This window comes from Podarcis raffonei, chromosome 14 (assembly GCF_027172205.1).
Source record: "Podarcis raffonei isolate rPodRaf1 chromosome 14, rPodRaf1.pri, whole genome shotgun sequence".
NCBI classification, from domain to species: domain Eukaryota; kingdom Metazoa; phylum Chordata; class Lepidosauria; order Squamata; family Lacertidae; genus Podarcis; species Podarcis raffonei.
In genome coordinates this window covers 43,374,878-43,394,158 of record NC_070615.1, presented here as the reverse complement: position 1 = coordinate 43,394,158, position 19,281 = coordinate 43,374,878, and the positions used below count along the sequence as shown (strand labels likewise).

At 44.5% G+C, this 19,281-nt stretch overlaps 1 protein-coding gene across 9 annotated transcripts in view; it reads left to right on the top strand.

Annotated features, from left to right (window-relative positions):
- The window catches only part of EEF2K (eukaryotic elongation factor 2 kinase), a 40,005-nt gene that overhangs the window by 18,700 nt on the left and 2,024 nt on the right, over positions 1 to 19,281 (top strand). For 5 of the 9 annotated variants that reach the window (XM_053365501.1, XM_053365498.1, XM_053365503.1 and 2 more), the window contains 13 exons: positions 2,516 to 2,576; positions 4,090 to 4,127; positions 4,436 to 4,607; positions 5,796 to 5,945; positions 7,377 to 7,509; positions 7,891 to 8,018; positions 8,902 to 9,103; positions 10,196 to 10,254; positions 12,170 to 12,268; positions 13,042 to 13,104; positions 15,676 to 15,810; positions 17,132 to 17,320; positions 18,939 to 19,063. In XM_053365501.1, the coding sequence (XP_053221476.1) occupies positions 2,516 to 2,576; positions 4,090 to 4,127; positions 4,436 to 4,607; positions 5,796 to 5,945; positions 7,377 to 7,509; positions 7,891 to 8,018; positions 8,902 to 9,103; positions 10,196 to 10,254; positions 12,170 to 12,268; positions 13,042 to 13,104; positions 15,676 to 15,810; positions 17,132 to 17,320; positions 18,939 to 19,063 (1,554 nt within the window). The remainder of the gene's footprint in view (positions 1 to 2,515; positions 2,577 to 4,089; positions 4,128 to 4,435; positions 4,608 to 5,795; positions 5,946 to 7,376; positions 7,510 to 7,890; positions 8,019 to 8,901; positions 9,104 to 10,195; positions 10,255 to 12,169; positions 12,269 to 13,041; positions 13,105 to 15,675; positions 15,811 to 17,131; positions 17,321 to 18,938; positions 19,064 to 19,281) is intronic. The other 4 variants (XM_053365502.1, XM_053365504.1, XM_053365506.1 and 1 more) reach the window with 3 other exon arrangements.

The window sequence follows — 19,281 nt, the reverse complement described above, 5'->3', positions numbered from 1 at the left end:
CAACTAAAGCAAGGATGTTGTTCTCCCCTTCACGGTTGGAGGGAGGTGGGGGGGAGGGAACCCCTAAAATCTTTGTTTCTTGTTCAACCAAACAGTGATTAAGGGTGTTGAAAGTGGGCAGTGGTTTGTATAGCCAAATATTGTTTTCTTTCTCAGCTCCCATCCGTTGAATTTTATTTCACTGAGAGGAAAACAGAATTGCATTCTTCCCTTCAGAGTTGTTGTTATACAGTGGTACCTCGGGTTAAGTACTTAATTTGTTCTGAAGGTCTGTACTTAACCTGAAGCTGTTCTTAACCTGAAGCCTCCTGCTGCCACCGCGCCACTGGAGCACAATTTCTGTTCTCATCCTGAAGCAAAGTTATTAACCTGAAGCACTATTTCTGGGTTAGCAGAGTCTGTAACCTGAAGCGTATGTAACCCGAGGTACCACTGTATATATTTATTCGCTGATTTACTTGTAAAAATGAGTCAAAGTGATTTACAAACACAACAGGAATACTAAAACCAATTATGATAAACAGAATCAACAAAAATCTAACAAACACGTCTATTTGTTTTATCCTGTTCCAACCAAAGAGGCCACAAATACTTACAAATGCTGCAAACAAGGGGGTGGAAACCTGGGTAAAACTCCTCCCCAGCTCCTAAAACTAGCCAAAGAGGGTTTCCAGGCAAGCCCGGGGGGGGGTTGGCATTCCACAAGCAGGGAGCCACCACCAAAAAGCCCCTTCTTGTGTTGCCATAAATCTCCTTTGAAGGGGGAACATGGAGAAGGGCCTCAAATGATGATCGCAAATATTTTTCTGTCACTTAAAAAAAACTGATGTTTTTCATTTTTGTGTATGTGTGTGTTTAAATTGCTAAATGTTGTTTCTGTGAGGCTCCTTCAAAGGGCTTGTTTTTTGTCTTGAAATATAGCGTAATAAACAAACAAGCAGCGAACGATTCGTTATTACTTCTACTTTGGCCCCTACCTCCAGAAGGTTATCTTCCAAAGTATATATGTATATATTAATATGTAAACACGCATAACTCCCTTGGGTGGGGTACACAGATAATATCCCAATAGGCCAAATGACTTGGTAGAAAGTGAAATAGCAGTTTTGCTAGGCAGCCTGCCAAGGAAAAATTGCTGCTCCTGCCCTTAAAACAGTGGCGTGTGACTGTACCTAAGGGCATGTCTGAATTATTTGCCCCTTGTGTATTTAATCCCATTTTCATTTGTCCCTCTATGTTTCTGTACAGTACTGCTCTCTGCTTATTCACACTAGCAGGCCAGCCGCCAACAGACAGCACTCTCAGGGAATTGCTAGGACTCCAGCCTCTAGGCTAACCCACGACTGACTCATGTCTTTAGCATTTCTTTCTGTCTCCCAGACCTTCCAGCCAGCTTTGTTTGGGAGACGTGAGACAAGAGCAGGGACATTTCTCTTCCACTATCTGTGGGTTTCCCAAGAAGTGGCTGGTTGAACACTGTAGAAAGTAGGATACTGGATTCTGTCAGCCATCAATCTGACCCATGAGGGCTCTTCTTGTGTTCTTAATTTTTGTTGACTACTGTAATTCGCTCTACGTGGGGCTGCCCTTGAAACTGTCCCACAAACTCCAGCAGGTGCAGAATGCTGCAGCGAGGCTCCTCACGGGGTCCCTGCCATGGGAGCATATTCACCTAGTGCTTTATCAGTTGCACTGGCTCCCGGTGGAGTATAGGGTCATGTTCAAGGTGCTGGTCTTGACCTTTAAAGCCCTTTGTGGCTTAGGGCCCTCATACCTACAGGACCGCCTCTCCTAGCATGTCCCGCAGAGGACCTTAAGTTCCATGAATAACCATAGTTTAGAGGTCCTGGGTCCTAAGGAAGTCAGACTATCCTCCACCAGGGCCAGGGCCTTTTCAGTGATGGCTCCAACCTGGTGGAATGCTCTGTCCCATGAGACTAGGGCCCTTCAGCATTTAACCTCCTTCTGTTGGGCCTGTAAGACAGAGCTATTCCGCCTGGCCTTTAATTTGAATTGAGCCTGATCTTTTATTTCCCTTCTCTTCCCTCCCCCTCCTCTTTTATGAAGATCACCCACTCTGAGACCCCACAGCTAATTCTCCCCTGAGCTCCTCGCTGGCCCAAGTAGGACCAATTCAGCCAGCTAGCCCTGAGGATTATCTAATTGATTTTTGAATTTTATTGTTATTCATGTTTTTATACCCTATTTTATGCTGCTTTTATAATTAAGTGTTTTAAAGTGTTTTAAATTTGTTGTTAGCCACCCTGAGCCCAGTTTTTGAACTGGGAAGGGCGGGGTATAAATAAAAAATTATTATTATTATTATTATTATTATTATTATTAATTTCCCACAATGCCCCTGATGTAGCATCATACTGGGGCACTGTGGGAAATTGAAAAGTGAAAAGCAGACTCTGCATTTAAAGCCTGGCAGTGTGGTTAAAACAAATAATAGTTTCTTTTTCTTCCTTGGTGATTTTTAACTACCAGACCCATGTTGTTTCTTACTTGGCAGATACAATGCTGTTACTGGAGAGTGGGTCGAGGATGAGGTTCTGATCAAAATGGCTTCACAGGTGAGAACTTTGCAAATTCTTGGCTTCCGTTCCCACCTGCCTTAATGGAGGCAGCCCCACGACGGCGGGGGATTGTCGGCGAGTTTATTTATTTATGGCATTTTAAAAGTCCTGCTCTTCCTCCAGGATACATAGTAGCCCCCTTGCTTTATCCTCAAAACAGCCCTGCAAGGTTAGATTAGGTGAAGAGTTAGTGATTGGCCCAAGGTTACCTGGTGAGCATTATGGCTGAGTGAAGACACGCGCCTGAGTCTCCCCTACTCCTTTTCTAGTCATTTAACCTCCACAGTGTTGTGTAATGGTTAGAGTGTTGGACTAGGATCAGGGAGACCCAGGTTCGAATTCCCTCTTGGCCATATGGAGCTTGGGCCAGTCACTATCTCTTAGCCTAACCTACCTCACAGGGTTGTGAGGATAACATGGGAAGGAAGAGAAATGTGTATACCGCTTTGAGCTCCTTGGAGGAAAAGTGTGGAATAAATCCAATAAATAAATAAATGCGAGTTTGTACTGAGCCTGTTGTTGCTTCAGACTGCTCCATTCTGAAAATACTTTTCCACAGAAAACATTTATATTCAACAGGGAGTTTGCCCCTTTTTGGCCGGGAAGGGCAGTAGTCTCCTGTCTCTCACCTGCTGAGTCTATTTCCAAGTCTCAGTACTTGACCTGCAAATTCCCTCTGGACCTTTATTGCTTGGAGTGAATCTTCACATTACCTGCTTTGACAGGGATGCTTAACCCTTCCCACACCGGCTAATTTTCTCAAGCAAATAAATGCCTACCCATGATTTTTCCTCTCAGATCACCTTCCCATCTCAGAGCCCATTTAAGGGTGAAAGTGAATTAATAACATCTGGGAATTAATAGCATCTTGAAGGGGATACTTGCTGGGAAGAATTGGATGGGGGGACACTTGCTGCTTCCTTCCCACCAATTCTAGCCTGCAGCTCAACCTCCAAAGCAATTACAAAGCTTCTGCTTGTGAGCTACGATAAAAAATAAGTGTACCCCTTCTAGGGCTTAACTCACACTTAAGATAAAAGGCGCTGTCTACATATTACAGAATGCTATGAAAAGAGGCCATTAACTCCCACTTTAGCTTTTTCTTGCCCTCCCAGTAAATTTAAAATACAGTAAAGTAACCTATTTCAGGGTTTGTTTGTTTTTTTGCTTGATGAGCCTGTTTTCACATCATTTGATTTTTATATTGCTCTTTCATTATGGGTTGGGCTGTTCTTTACTGTTGCAAATGGCTGCTCTGAGTAATATGAGTGCATTAGAAGGGCAGGAATCAGGATATAAATATTTGAATACACATGTAAGGAAAACATTGACTTGGAGAGTGTATTTCCAGTACAGATGCTTTAGCTGTTGTGACAGTTCTCTGCATTCTCAAAAGGATGCCTGCAGCTCATAGGATTTTCTTTCAGTTACTGGGAGTACAGGCAGAATTTTTCAAATACAAATAACCTTTGGATGAGTAACGATTGATCATATTTATACTGATTTTCAGCCTTTTGGCCGTGGAGCAATGCGGGAATGCTTCAGAACGTAAGTATATCTCTGCTTATAAATATTCTTGGGCTGTATTTTGTAGGATGGGAGATTGAGCCTAAAAGCCATGAAAAGAAAACAATCAGGGCCAGAGAGAGAGAGAGAGAGATGTGGGGCCACATTTGGCCCTAGATCTGAGATTTCGCATTCTTGCCCTACAGGCTATGGGGTGAGAACCCAACAAATATAAGAATGTCACCTTATTGCAGAAATTATCCTGGCTCCCATGCTATCATGTTTTCAAAGAGCATTAAGTTCAATTTTTTCTCCTATTCCTTGTTCTCTCTTGGTCTTTGGTCTTGCAGGAAAAAGTTATCTAATTTTTTACACACTCATAACTGGAAAGGTGCCTTCAACTATGTTGCCAAGAGATACATAGAAACCGTGAACAGGGATGTCTACTTTGAGGACGTGCGACTCCAAATGGAGGCCAAGCTGTGGGGAGAAGAGTATAACCGTCACAAGCCCCCCAAGCAGGTACTTTGTTCTAAGTTAGTGAGCAAAACACCCCCCACCACCACTCAGGGGAGGCAAACAGTTCATTGAGTTTCTGAATTAATGCCGGTTAATTACGACGAATAAATCCATGACCATTTCACTGGCAGCTTAATGTAAGTTGAATTCTGTGGCGATCACACACAGGGCCCCTGGACGTTTGACGGTCTATTGACCCTGTGCCGCCACTGCGATTGCTTTTTCCGCTGCCACCACCCCGTATCTCACGGGGACACACGGAGTCCAGTCAGTTGTTAACATAAACAAATAATCAAGTTTATTTTTAGATGCAGGAACAAGCTTATGGTTTCAGTTTGTTTTTCTTGACAGTTTCTTCATCTTAGTTCCTAACAACTCCAAACTGATTATTCCATCTATCTATCTGACTCCGCCTAACAATTCCTCTCACTCTCTCACAATACAACTCTACCAACCCACACCTAATCCTCCCTCTTCCTTCTTCAACACCCAAACATTAACTCTCAACTCAACTGACTCAACTGACTTTCAAAACCTCCCACTCTAACTTTTATTCCCCCCTTGCATTCTCACTGGCCAATCACATCACACCTATTTTAACCCTTTCCTTATGACCCATCCGAGGAGGCAAACGCCACAAATTCCAAAAAAAGCATTCAGTGGAACTTGCTGTGATTTGTCTTCCACAATGGAGTGTGTGACACCGGCAACGTTCCTGATGGACTGGGCACAAGGAGTAATTTATAACTGGCTGCAATTTCCTCTGTTCTTTAAATAGAAATGTGAATTGTTTTCAAGTGAAGGCACTTAGCTGTTTGTCACACCCTTCTGCCCAAATGCCATAACGCACACCAGCAATTCTACTCTGATTTCAGGAAACGGATCCTCAGCATTTACCTGCATACGTTTATCCTGGGAACTATAAGTCCCGTCAGGGGAAAAGGCAGGGTATAAATAAATACCGGTATATTACAATAATAATAGCAAGTTTGCCCCTCACAGAACTACAGTTCCCAACACCCACAACAAACTTCAGTTCCTACAATTCTTTGGGGGGAGTGTGCTTTGAATATACTTTGGAAATATGGTGTTTATGCTGCAGCCCGTGTTCCTTCATAGCCTCCTTTTTTGGCCAGAGTTTACCATTTGACGTGAACTGTTTCTTCAAAACTTCCTTGCTTCCTTCCTCAGGTGGACATAGTCCAGACCTGTATCATTGAAATGAAGAACAGACCTGGCAAGCCTCTGTTCCACCTGGAACATTACATAGAGGGCAAATACATCAAGTACAACTCAAACTCAGGATTTGTGCGAGACGACAACATCCGCCTCACCCCGCAGGTGAGACTTTCTTGGTAACTGGATTAGTTTTAGTGAGCTAGCTGTGGGACTTTTCGGCCTGAGCTGGCTGTCACCAGAGTCAGTCCAGAAGCAGACGCCCGGCCCCAAGTGTCCAGGCAGGGGGTCAAGATTCGAGGCAGTGATTGGAAAAGTCGAGCAGCAGCTTATGCTCTGTCCTCAAAAAAGAAGACCAGTGTCGCTCTGAGATAAGGGCTTTACAGGGACCAAAGGACAGGGATTGGCCCCACTGAGGTCACCTCACTGAGTGACCCAGCCAGCAAGCTGTTCCTGCAGTGTAGATGGCGCTCACACTTTTATGGCTATCCCTGCTTTGACTTCCTGTCTCTGAACTGGAGACTATCTACATGAACACTCCCTGATGCTTGATATGCCTGTTACATGGGGCTCTGTGACATTGCTGCCCTTGTAATGCTTTTTTGCTGAGTTATTCTAGCTTGCCAATCTAATACCCCTTAAGCTTTTATGGCTCGAGCTTTCAAGGTTCCGTTACTTTTTAGTTAGGAAAATGGGAATACCTTGATATCTGCTTAATGAAGGGAGGAGCTCCAAGTCTGCCTTCTGCCTTAAGTTGTCTTGGAGCTGGTCCAGATGTTATACTCGTACCTTGGTAGCTTCTGAAAAGTTGGGAACTGTGTGGCCAAGCCTTTGTGTGGGAAGTAATTAGTGTGCAGAAGTTCCTAATCCAAGAGATGAGCCTGTTTTTCCATTGTGCTGTGGCCTCTAATTTTTGGGTGGTTGAGCCTCTGTAGGTTGCTGGTTGTGTGTACAGCTTCCCGGGTGGAAGTTCCATATTTATGTGGATCAAGAGCTGTAGCTCAGTGGTGGAGCACCTGCTCTGCATAGTTCAGTCCCCAGCATCTCTTGATACCACTGGGAGAGACGCTTATCTGAATTCCTGCAGAGCCACTCTATTCAGCATAGATTAGGTGTTCCCAAACTGAGGTCCACAGACAAGCTTCATTCAGGTGGTTCACGGCGTGTCCGTGAATTTGTGGCTGAAGACGGGAGACAGCGCATCCATCCCTTGAAATATTCCTATTGGCTTCCAATTGCATTTTTATTGCTTCTTCTATTTCCTGTATTGTATCTTACTGTATTTCAATTTGCGTTCTGCAGAATCCAAATTGAAACACAGTAAAATGCAATGCATGAGAAATAAACGAAGCAATGAAAATGCAATTACAAATCACATGGCATCTAGCACAGAGCATTGCAATTGCTGCAGGCAGGCAGAAAATCAGTAAGTGGTCCGTCAAGAACCTCCGCAATTCTCAAGTGATTGGGGGGTGCGTGTGTGGAAGTGAGAACTTTGAGAACGGCTGGGGTAGACAATGCTGAACTAAATGGACCAGTTGGTCTGACTAGATATAAGGCAGCTTCCTATGTTGCTAAGCTTACAATTTCCTGCAGGCTTTTAGCCATTTCACGTTTGAACGCTCGGGACACCAGCTGATTGTCGTTGACATCCAAGGAGTCGGAGATCTTTACACAGACCCTCAGATCCACACAGAGAGTGGCACAGACTTTGGCGATGGCAACCTAGGTAAAACCTGGCCTGTCGTTTTTGTAGCCTTGGTAGTTTGTTAGTGAAGCGACTCATAGAATCATGGAATTGTAGATTTGGAAGGGTCCCTGAGGGTCATCTAGTCCAACCCCGAAATGCTGATGGGCTTTGGGGCCGATGCTGAGGCAAACTGCCCCTTACGTTGCAGCCATTGGGCAAGGAGCCCTAATAATGTGGCTCCTTGTGGCTTATTTCCCTTGAAATAAAATTCCATAACCCTGTTTAAACATGCCATTATTCATGTGCAACATTTTGAAGTCCCAAGGTGTTTTGACAACAGTGAGAGATGCCTGTTTCTGCACAATTTCAGGGGGAGATTTAGAGCTTTGCATGCTGAAATTCTTCTTTGGATACCCTCAGGTGTGCGAGGGATGGCCTTGTTCTTTCATTCTCATTCCTGCAACAAGATTTGCAAAAGCATGGGACTGACACCTTTTGACCTCTCCACCAAAGAGAAAGATGCCTTATTTCGAAGTAATAAATTGCTTGTAAGTGCTCCCTCTTGTATCACTAAACTGTGACCCATTTTTGCTATCATATCCAGGTCTGCTTCTACATCTAGACAGCTAAGCAGCATCTAATCACTGCTGTTCCATTTGAGCTGGAAATGGAGCGTATAAATTAAAATGATGCCTCTGGTTATTCAAGAAGCAGTTTTGTTGCCCCCCCCCCCCGCCATGGTCCTGGCTCTGCTGTTCGCATTGGAAGGAAAGCTTTCATTTCTACAAGTGGGGTCTTTCTTCCCAAAGCATATAGCATCCAACTGAGATTGGGACAATTCTACCCCTTTGTCCTTAAGGGGTAAAATTCCTCTTACTCCAGGCACAGAACTTGCTATTTTCTATTTTTTTAACCCATTCTCACAATTTCTAATTGCATAAATCAGGACACATCCACATTGTACGTGGCTTTCCCAAAATAATCCCCAAACACTGTGGTTTGTTAAAGGTGCTGGGAATCCTAGCTCCATGGGGAAGGAACTACATTTCCCAGGATTCTTTGGGGGTGGGGGAAGCCATGTGTTTTAAGTATATTGTGTGGATGTGATGCATCGAGTCTAGTTTGGGCCCTGGGTCTGTTTCAGATGTTTTCCTTCATTGTCCCCAGTCTACGTCTTCCCTTGAAATGGCTGGTGAGGACAGGGCAGCTCTTTATGACTGCATAACAGCAGCATTTCCCATTCTGACTGGGGCTGATGGGAGTTGTAGTCCACAATACTCAGAGGGCACCAAGTTGGAAAAGGCTTCGTCGGGCCCGCCATGCCTAGAACATGTCACTGGATCGTGGCTTATCTCTTCAGATGTTGTGAAGAGAAAACAGGAACCTGATATCTGAGGCACTTCATGTGGAGTTTTGTTTTATTTTGCCAAGGAAAACGCTCAGACCGTTCTGCGAGGAACAGAAGAAAAATGTGGCAGCAGCCGTGTCAGAACCGTCTCTGGCAGCAGGCCTCCTCTGCTTTTCCGTTTGTCTGAAAACTCTGGAGATGAGAGCATGAGCGATGTGGCCTTCGACTCGTTGCCCTCTTCACCTTCTTCAGCGACACCCCACAGCCACAAAACTGAACATCTGCGTAAGTGGCGTATAGGGTTGTCGGACGATTCTGGCTCACTCAGCATTTAGGGATGGGCCTACCCATTTTGGCCACCCCCAGACCATGCACGGATCGGAACAAATGCATGTGGATTTCCCTCCTATATTCTACGAACCGATACATGCATGCGTTGCAAAAACACAACTGATATACTTACAAGCTGTGCCTCCTTTATTTTTAAAACATTTTACAGCTGCTTGGAGCAGTTGGTAGCTTCAGTGTATTCACATGGTAAAACAATCTTTTATAATGCTCCCAGGAATCCAGTGTATGTCTTAAATAAAGGGAAGGTTCTATATTTCATAGAATCATAGAACTGTAGAGTTCAAAGGGACCACAAGGGCTGTCTAATCCAAACCTGCAATGCAGGAACCTCTCTTTTATTTAGACACCCCACTGCTGGTTTTCTCTCCCTTTACTTTTTAATTTGTATTTTATTATGTATTTCCAACTGTTCTAATTGTATTTATGTAACTTTTTTGTTTCTACCTTGTGCAGGTAGCATTGACATTTGTGTTGTAAACTTCAGTTTGCCCTTCTGCTTTTCCCTGAGAAAACCCACAATTTAGTGCTGAATAGGAATAAACGGCAAGCAGGTTTTCCACAGAAAATAGTTGGTTTTCTGAGGGTGAGCAGCAGGGCAAAGGCAGAACCGCCCAGCTCTGTGCTTTCTAGGCATGGGACGAGTGTGGTCTTTCGACAAAAGGCAGTATATAATTTTTTAAAATTTATTTCTAAAGTGCAGGGGAAGTGTATGGAGAAAAAGATGGCTGCCCTCTGTGTGCCTTTGGGGGCTGACACCTCCCCCCCTCCCCGTACCAGATCCCTGGTGGCCTTATTGGAACACTGAATGAAAAAACACCACCACCAATGACTGCTCCTTTTGGCAGGGAGTTTAATTTGAGCCTAAACAGGCTTTGGGCATATCCCCTTTTCTATCGGTGATGCACAGTGCAGGTTGCCAATCGGTTGTACCTTGGTCCTGTTTTAGGTCTAGTTTTTCTGGCCCTGAGGCGTTTTGTGAATCAAGACTATTGCCATTGAATTAATGCGTAACATTTTGCCCCCCAGACTGGCCGGTATTCAATGAAGTGGATAACTTGGTTCATGATGGCCTTGACAATCAGCGGGTAAGTGCCAAAGTAGATGTGATTGTGGCAGTTGTGTGTGTGTGTGTGTGTGTGTGTGTGTGTGTGTGTGTGTAACGTCACATAGACACCTTGTGGGCCTTTATGAGACCAGGATGCTGGTCTAGATAGGCTTTTGACCTGATCTAGCCGGGCTGCTCTGATGTTCTTAAGAGCTGCCCCAGCCGCACAGAAAGAGTGAGATAGGAATCTGATTTTAAAAGCAAAGAGGTGTGCACCTGAGGAGTGCAGTATCGTCATCTCACCTTTCATTTTGTCCCCCCAGCCCCTCTCCCCAAGTGCTTTTCTTCCAACCAGAGCTACTCTTTCTGTGGCAGGGATTGCTAGCCTTTTTTGGGCCCATGGCCACACATGCAAACTGGATAAACTGTTGTGTGCATCGTTTGCCTGCTTCCAACACGCACTCATGCCCTGCAACCATGCACACACATGCAGACTCATCTCCCACCACCATTTATGCTTGGAAAAAGTGTTTTTGCTACTCTCCCCCCAATCCTAATTTACTGCCGGAGGGTGGAGGGTGGGTAGAAATATCTTCCTGAAGAATGCAGCTGGTGAGGCAAGATACAGTCATACCTCGAGTTGAATGTGCTTCGGGTTGAGTGCATTCGAGTTGCGCTCCGCGGCAACCCGGAAGTTGCTGCGGGTTTCGCCGCATGCGCAGATGCTCAAAATGATGCACGCGCGGTAGCGGCGAAACACGACCTGTGCACACACCGTCGCACCTTGCGTTCCATTCAGGATGCGAACGGGGCTCCAGAATGGATCCCGTTCACATCCCGAGGTACCACTGTATAATCTTTATAATCCTGAATTCAGCAAGGTGGAGTGGGGTAGGTGCCTGCATGCCCTAGGGACAACCTCTGAGAACACATGTGAACTCACAAGCCCCACAGTGGTGACCCCTTTTCAATGTGATTTCATCAGTTCTCATGTATTTAAACATGGGTGTTGGTTTGCCATGTCCAGTTTGAGCCCAACATTCCATGCAGAGGGCCTGTATAAGCTTTATCTGTTTCAATTTAAATATGAGCTCAAAGACACTGTACTCCATACAGTGTTTAGGCTTTTAAAAGTATTTATTTTAGTTTTCTGTGGCTGATTTCAGTTTCAAAACGTAATAAAAGCAAAAAACAAATGTAATGTAAGACCCTCACTCTTGTTCCATGCAATTGTAAAATGCCACAAAACTCTCCTAGTCAGGAAGGAGAAGGATGTTGAACAATTTCAGAAAAAGGAGCGGAAATGGCTCGTGTTCGCATATTTAGCTCGTGTCCGGAAAGGAAATCAATACGGTGAATATGATCGGTATTTGCTGCCGCTGTTGCTTTCAGCCAGCAAATGATATTAATTGATTATGCCTCCCTTGCATTGGGTTTCCTTTGCACGGAAATGAACGGGGTGGTATAACATAATTACATAAATTATGAAAGTTATTTTGCCACAACAAACAGTGAGGCTGACCTGTGGTGGAACGGAAACTGTTGCATGTAACGAATACAGTGTGGAATGGAAGATAATGCCATCTTGCATCCCTGCTCTAGAGCAGACGTCGTATCTCTGGTGGGCATTCATTTCAGTATAGACTTAGCAATCTGTAGTATAGACAAGCAGGGATCTTTATTACCTGCTTCTATACACACACACACACACACACACACACACACTCTTTCCCAGTCATCTTGATTTTCCATCATTGTGCCACTAGTTCTGCGAGCTAGTTAGGAATACTCTTTTCATGTCTAGTTTGTTGTGTTGAGAAAACAAGGTGCAAAGCTGCTATATGACTGTCCTGGAAGGAAATAGCCGAATTTATAAAGCAGGAGTATTTGTACTGCCTTTGCACATTGAGAGTTCAGAGAAAGTACTGGTATTATATCCTGTTATTTCTCTGTAGGACTCTGAAAATGGAGGTGACAGTGGATACCCCAGCGAAAAGAGGAGTGAACAAGAAGACATGGATCACCGAGAAAAAGTAACGCCTTTTCCCTCCAGAGTGAATAAGCCTTCCCCTTGCCACCTCATCCTGTTTTGTATTATATAACCCATATATAATTTGCTGCTTGTTTTTCATTCTGTGAATTTGAATTGTGAGCAGAAGCTCACAGCACGCAACTGGGAGGGTATCAAGCTGTAATTTAAGGGCACTGTGACTTGTAGGTCTGGAAAAGGTAAACTGAAGTTCCCAGTATTATTTGTGGGAAGTCAAGTGTGCTTAAATGCATAGTGTGATTGCAGCCTACATGAAAGAAACGCCATGTTGTGACAGGTGCCTGTCTCCTCTATCCACCTCTCTTTTTCCTGACCTTAACATCAGAGGAAAGAGGACAGGAGGAGTGTGGCAAAAATGAGGGGGCAGACTTCTCTGCTCACCTATGGGCAACTGCTAGTCACCCCAGGTGAGGTAGGAAGGGACACACTTCATGTCTCTTCCAGCTATTGTTATAAGAACCAGTGCTTTTCCCCCTAGAAAAATAGGTCGGTACCATGACGTTGTTACAGTAAGTGCCCCACTTTTTAACAACAACAAAAAAGAGGTGCCAGTACTTTGTACCCTTGAGTAACCCCTGAAAAAAAGCACTGATAAGAACTAACATCATTTTTACTCATTTTCTGCTTCCCTATTTGAAATATTTAACTTTACTCATATTGAAATGAATGCATCACTCCAAAATCTTGGGAAAGGGAATTGTTTCCTAACGCTGCAAAGGTTCTCAGCAAAATGTGAGTCATATTCTGTACCTTTCTTTTCTTTTAACATTAATGTAGGGGCATTCCAATTGCAACCGGAGACATGAACCTGACGAAGACAGTTTGGGCAGCTCTGCACGGGTAAGTAAAACATAAAATATCTTCAGGCAATAGCTGATTGCTGTGGTTTGGTCCTTAAATATCATATGCTTATCCAAGCTTTTCTTGGAGTAATATTTCACCCTGACTTTTTAATTCTTTTTCCTCCCTAATTAGAGAAATGCTGTTGTAAATAAATCCTCTGTGACCATTAAAACCAGTCTCCAGAGCAAACTGGTGATTCTGCATGAATATTTCAGTTACATGCTGTTATTTGCTTTAACTTTTTCCCCGCTGTTTGGTTTTGTTTTCATTCTGTTCTGCTGTTGCTGCTCTGTCCACACTGTTTGAATGTTTCTCTACAAAAGGCTCCAGATCTTGGAGTACGCAAAAGTCTCTCATTACTGCTGCTCTTTTTATTCCATATTTCCTTCTATTATTATTGTTAATTCAAATGAAACTTCTTTTGATGCGTTCATTCATTCATCCTTACTGATGATTTTCAACAGCAATTTTTTAAAAAACCTACCAGCTCATTCTAAAATAAAAGAAAGATAAGCTAGTTGAAGCTTAGGATTGCCATATTTCAAAAAGTACATTTCCTGACACCTGCAAAATTGTTTAGCTTTTTGGGGAAAACCTCCCCCCAAAATAGTAATTCTAAGCTTCTGGAACTGTTTCTGCTGCTTTTTCCCATCACGTTGCCATACATCTGGGTTTTCCCTGACATTTTGCTGATTCGGCGAAATTCTCCCATGACATCATTTATACACCCCCCTAACCAGGACGTGTCAGGAATTTTCCTGACGTATGGCAAGCCTAGCTGAAGAGTTCTCGTTAGCTGCAAATCTCTCTGAAACAAAGGTATTGTTTCTAGCTGTAAGAAGCAGCTAGAGGGTGCTAGCCAAAGAGAAGTCTTAATTAAAATACAGATTCATTTGTATTTAACTGCCAGAAGAATTGTGAACAATTTAAAATGGCTGAAAATAGGCATTTGCATTTCATTGGCGGAAGTTTCCAGGCATCTGTACTGATGGGGACAGATGGACACATTGAAATTACCACGTTATCGCCAAGCCGCAGTCTGAGACTTAAAGAGAACAGCATGCTGTTATCTAGCCTCCCTTTCCCTGCTTATCTGCAGCATTTAAAGAGAGATTGTTTCAATTGTTACTGTCCTGTTCCTGCTTTCCTCAACCTGGTTCCCTTCAGGTGCTTTTGACTGCAATTTCCACCAGCCCTAGGCAGCATGGCCTTCGATGGTGGCAGTTGTATTCCAAAACATCCAGAGGGCAGGAATGTTTGGGGAAGGCTGATCTGAGGGCTTAAGCATGTGCCTTGGTGTGCCCCCCCCAAAAATTTCTACATAATGCATTTCCTGCATTGCAGGGTATTGGTCTCGATGACGCTTGGGATCTCTTCCTGGAAATGGTTCCTTGCCTTTCAGGCTGCTGTGGTTTTAAGGCTATTATTTATTCCAATTATTATTATTAATTTCTCACTATTCCTGACCCAGGACGTGGGTGGTGCTGTGGGTTAAACCACAGAGCCTAGGACTTGCCGATCAGAAGGTCGGCGGTTCGAATCCCCGCGACGGAGTGAGCTCCCATTGCTCGGTCCCTGCTCCTGCCAACCTAGCAGTTCGAAAGCACGTCAAAGTGCAAGTAGATAAATAGGTACTGCTGCAGCGGGAAGGTGAACGCCGTTTCCGTGTGCTGTTCTGGTTCGCCAGAAGCGGCTTAGTCATGCTGGCCACATGACCAGGAAGCTGTACGCTGGCTCCCTCGGCCAATAAAGCGAGATGAGCGCCGCAACCCCAGAGTCGGTCACGACTGGACCTAATGGTCGGGGTCCCTTTACCTTTTTTATTCCTGACCCACCTGTGTTTTAGTCAGTTTTCACTAGGGATCAAGCCTTTAATGAGACAAACCCTTCATTCTAGAACTCCCTGCCAGAGAAGTTTGGCAGGAACCACCCCTCCCATCCTTTAGACATCTTTTGAAAACTTTTTTGTGTGCAGACAGGCATTTACAACATTTTTTTCTTTTAACCAATCAGTATATTTTTAATGCTGTGAAGCGCCCTGAGATCTATGGATGAAGGGCAGTAGACAAATCTAAACAACAATAAAAATAGAGATGAATATATATATATATATATATATATATATATATATATATATATATATATAAAATTTTATGCAAGTGTGGGTTATGAATCCACAAAGAAGAAGGACCACAAATATGCCTGGGGTACTGGTGGCGAAAGCTTCTAAGGACACTTTCCAGGCCTCTGGTTGCGTAGTGCAGCATTAAACCAGGAGTTTGTGGGTGTGACCTGCCTGTTCTCCAAAGTTGCTAGAAATTCTGGTTGCGGGCAGAGAGTTAGGTGTTGATGTTGCTTTCACCCCTTTGCTGCCGTGCACATTTCTGTTTTGAAAAGCTCAACTATAAAGGTTTGCTGCTCAAAACTCATGGCACAAGAGGGATCTATCCGTTGGCGCTGTTTGTTTAGATAGGGCAGCACACGCTCTCTCTTTTTCCTTTTCTTTTTCTTCCATCTTTTTCTTTTTACGTTTCAAACTCAAGTCACGATGCATTCGCCCTGTTTTAGGTCAGTGTGGAGAAATGGAATCTCTACAACGCTTCCAGAGTTCACATTCACAGACCCTCCTGTGTGGCGGTGGAAGTGCAGAGACTCAATGCCTTGGAGCTTGAGAAGAAAATTGGGAAGTCCATCCTTGGGAAGGTTTGATCACCACACAGTCTCTTGCATCCGGCAGGCACCAAGTATCACCTGAGCCCGATGGCTCACTCTGCAGAGGGTTTTCACATAAATTGCTTGTCTCCTTAAGTAAAGAGGACCAGCCTGGTTCTAGGGCCAGAAAAAGGAATAAACTTGTAATCTGTGCATCAACTAATACTTAATTTTCCATTGACAGTGCGTTTAAACTTGCTGGGTGACTATGGAGTTGTTAGCATTGCCAGGGATAGGACAATTTAGAGAAAGGGCGTGAGAGAAAGGAGTTAAACACCTCCCTCTTAGAGCCGCAATCTTCCAAGCTGCTCAGTGAGACTAAAAATTAGTAAAGCAAAACAAAAAAAGTTTAGTTTGGCCTTAATACTCAGTGTATTTTAAAATGGGGTTTCAGAGTTTTTAGGGGTTTTTGAATGTTTTATGTAGTTTTGTGGTAGTTTTATGTAGTTTTTATGTAGTTTTATATAGTTTTTATGTAGTTTTATGTAGTTTTTATGTAGTTTTATGTAGTTTTTCAGTTTCATTGTTCTGCATGGGACAATAACAATAAAGATATTGTATTGTATGAGCTGCTGATATTTCCTCAGGGGCAGCAAATGGCTAGGAGATTTATTTTTCCCCTGGGGAGTGCTTCATAGTATTTTTGAGGAGGCTTAGTATTGGCACCCGGCACCCATGGGCAGCTGTTCATCCAAATTGCTGCCTTTTGAGGACTGCATTCCGGGGGAGCAAGAGGATCTGTGCAGGGCACCAACAATGAAGCCGTGTCTGTCCGTACAGCCTCACTTGCAGTGCAGAAGTGACTTTGAAAGCATTCAAAATGTGCTGTTCCTTCCTCTGGTTAGCACGTCTGTTCCTCTGAGACAAGCTAAATACATGGTGGCGTTAGGTGAGATAGAGCATGCATTTGGAGGCCGCTCCACACATCACTCTTTCTCCAGCTTGAATAGGAGGGAGGGGGGAAATATTATCCCAGGCAGTACTAAGATCGTCCTGTGAATCCACTTCCAGGAATTTACCTTGCTGGCTTTTAAGGTTAAGAAATTGCTTCAGGGTTTCACGGAACAATGCCCAGTGAGTGTTCTAGGTGCTTCTGGTGTGGCGGCATTGCTAACACAACACGGTGTGGATGTGCTCAGCCCCCTAGATGGGAGACCACTATCAGTTCCATGTAAGAGCAGACATAACATACGTAATCATAAAACAATTCCTTGAAAACGTTTTGCGGAACTGAGCAGGCCATCGGGTTATTCTTTATTGAGTCATCTTCCTTTCTGATTTCTTCCATTCTCTTGATGTCTCTGTCTCACAGGTGCACTTGGCCATGGTTCGTTATCACGAAGCGGGCCGTTTCTGTGAGAAAGACCAGGAGTGGGATGAGGAATCGGCCATTTTTCACCTGGAGCATGCAGCTGACTGTGGAGAGCTGGAAGCCATTGTTGGCTTAGGGCTCATGTACTCCCAGCTGCCCCATCACATTCTCTCTGAGGTCACACTAGAGGTAAGCGAGGCAGTGCTTAAAGTTGCCAAAACCTGGAGAGGAAACAGGGCTCCTCTGGATTCGTGTTTCAGCATAAATGCAGAAACAATGGGATTTTGGATATTGTAACAGCAGCTTTTCTGCATCAGCAGGAGATTGAACCAGGTGGCCTTTGGGGACACTTCTGACTCTTGTGAATCACATTTGTCTGTACACCTTAAAATGTGAAGTGTTAATGAGACCAACACATGTACTGTGGTACATTTGGGTAATTTTAGAGGGTCTCAAGAGGGGAGGGGCTCTTTAGATGCTAATGCATAGTAGTGCATTTATTTCAAAATATTGTTGAGGGGGACCCTTGTGCTCGTTGAGCTGGGCTCTGGACGTTGTTCCAGAGCCTGACCTTGGCAGAGCTGCTGCCCATGTATCTTACAAATACTGTTGCTGAGCCCTGATTTGTTGCCCAGGAGGCAGTTTGCTCTTCATTGTGTGTGGAAGGCTCCCTGTCCCCTCAAATGGAAACGATGCCAACATCCTTCCTCTTGTTAGCTGTCACATTCAGCATTCCACAAAGGCAGCGTCTCTTCCTGAGAGCCAGTGTGGTGTAGTGGTTAAGAGCGGTAGTCTCGTAATCTGGGGGACCGGGTTCGCGTCTCCGCTCCTCCACATGCAGCTGCTGGGTGACCTTGGGCCAGTCACACTTCTGTGAAGTCTCTCAGCCCCACTCACCTCACAGAGTGTTTGTTGTGGGGGAGGAAGGGAAAGGAGAATGTTAGCCGCTTTGAGACTCCTTAAAGGAAGTGAAAGGCGGGATATCAAATCCAAACTCTTCCTCTTCTTCTTCTTCCTGGCAACCTGATACCCAGCTGCAGTACAGTAAGACAGAACAACTCTCCCCCCATCTCTTATTTATCTGTGGTATGCACAGAGGATATTTGGTGAGATGGGGTGGGGGTTGAGCTGGGAAGAGGGCTTGTGGGGAGGAGCTAGGAGTAAGAAACTGGTTGAGCTTTTCCCTGAGCCTTCTGCACGTTCCTACCACTGCAGGGTGGGGAAAACTTTATGGGCTCCTGACCTTATGGGTCCTGCAGTTCTCCACTCTGTCCTACCACGACCCATCCGTTCCATATCTTTAATTAAGATGATAATACACAATGTTCCAAGGGATGCGGGTGGCGCTTTGGGTTAAACCACAGAGCCTAGGACTTGCCGATCAAAAGGTCGGCGGTTCGAATCCCCGTGATGGGGTGAGCTCCCGTTGCTCGGTCCCATCTCCTGCCAACCTAGCAGTTCAAAAGCACGTCAACGTGCAGGTAGATAAATAGGTACCACTCCGGCGGGAAGGTAAACAGCATTTCTGTGTGCTGCTCTGGTTTGCCAGAAGCAGCTTAATCATGCTGGCCACAGGACCCGGAAGCTGTACGCCGGCTCCCTTGGCCAATAAAGCGAGATGAGCGCCGCAACCCCAGAGTCGGCCACGACTTGACCTAATGGTCAGGCGTCCCTTTACCTTTACCTTACACAATGTTCCAGTAGATTAAGATCCCATACAAAAATCTCTTGACAATAGTTCAGCTTTTTCTATAAGCAGATATGGCAACTGTGATAATTGATGGTTATCCTCTTTTTGCTTTTACAGGACATCAAGGAAAATAGAAGCAAAGGGTTTGATTATTTACACAGAGCATCAGAAGCAGGAGACCGTCCTTCCATGATTCTTGTTGCTAGAGCATTTGATACAGGCATGAACCTTCCTCCTGACAGGTACTATTTTGTTAAGGGTCTCTGACAAGTGGCAGGTGTGTGTGTTGATTCTTAGGAATTGTAGCTTTATAAAGGGAATAGTGGTCTCCTAACAACTCTCAGCACCCTTAACAAGCTACAACTCCCATCATTCTTTGCGGGAAGCCATGACAGTTTAAAGTGGTAACATAGTGCATTTAATGTATGCTGCCATTCTTTTCTCACTCTCCCATTCTGCC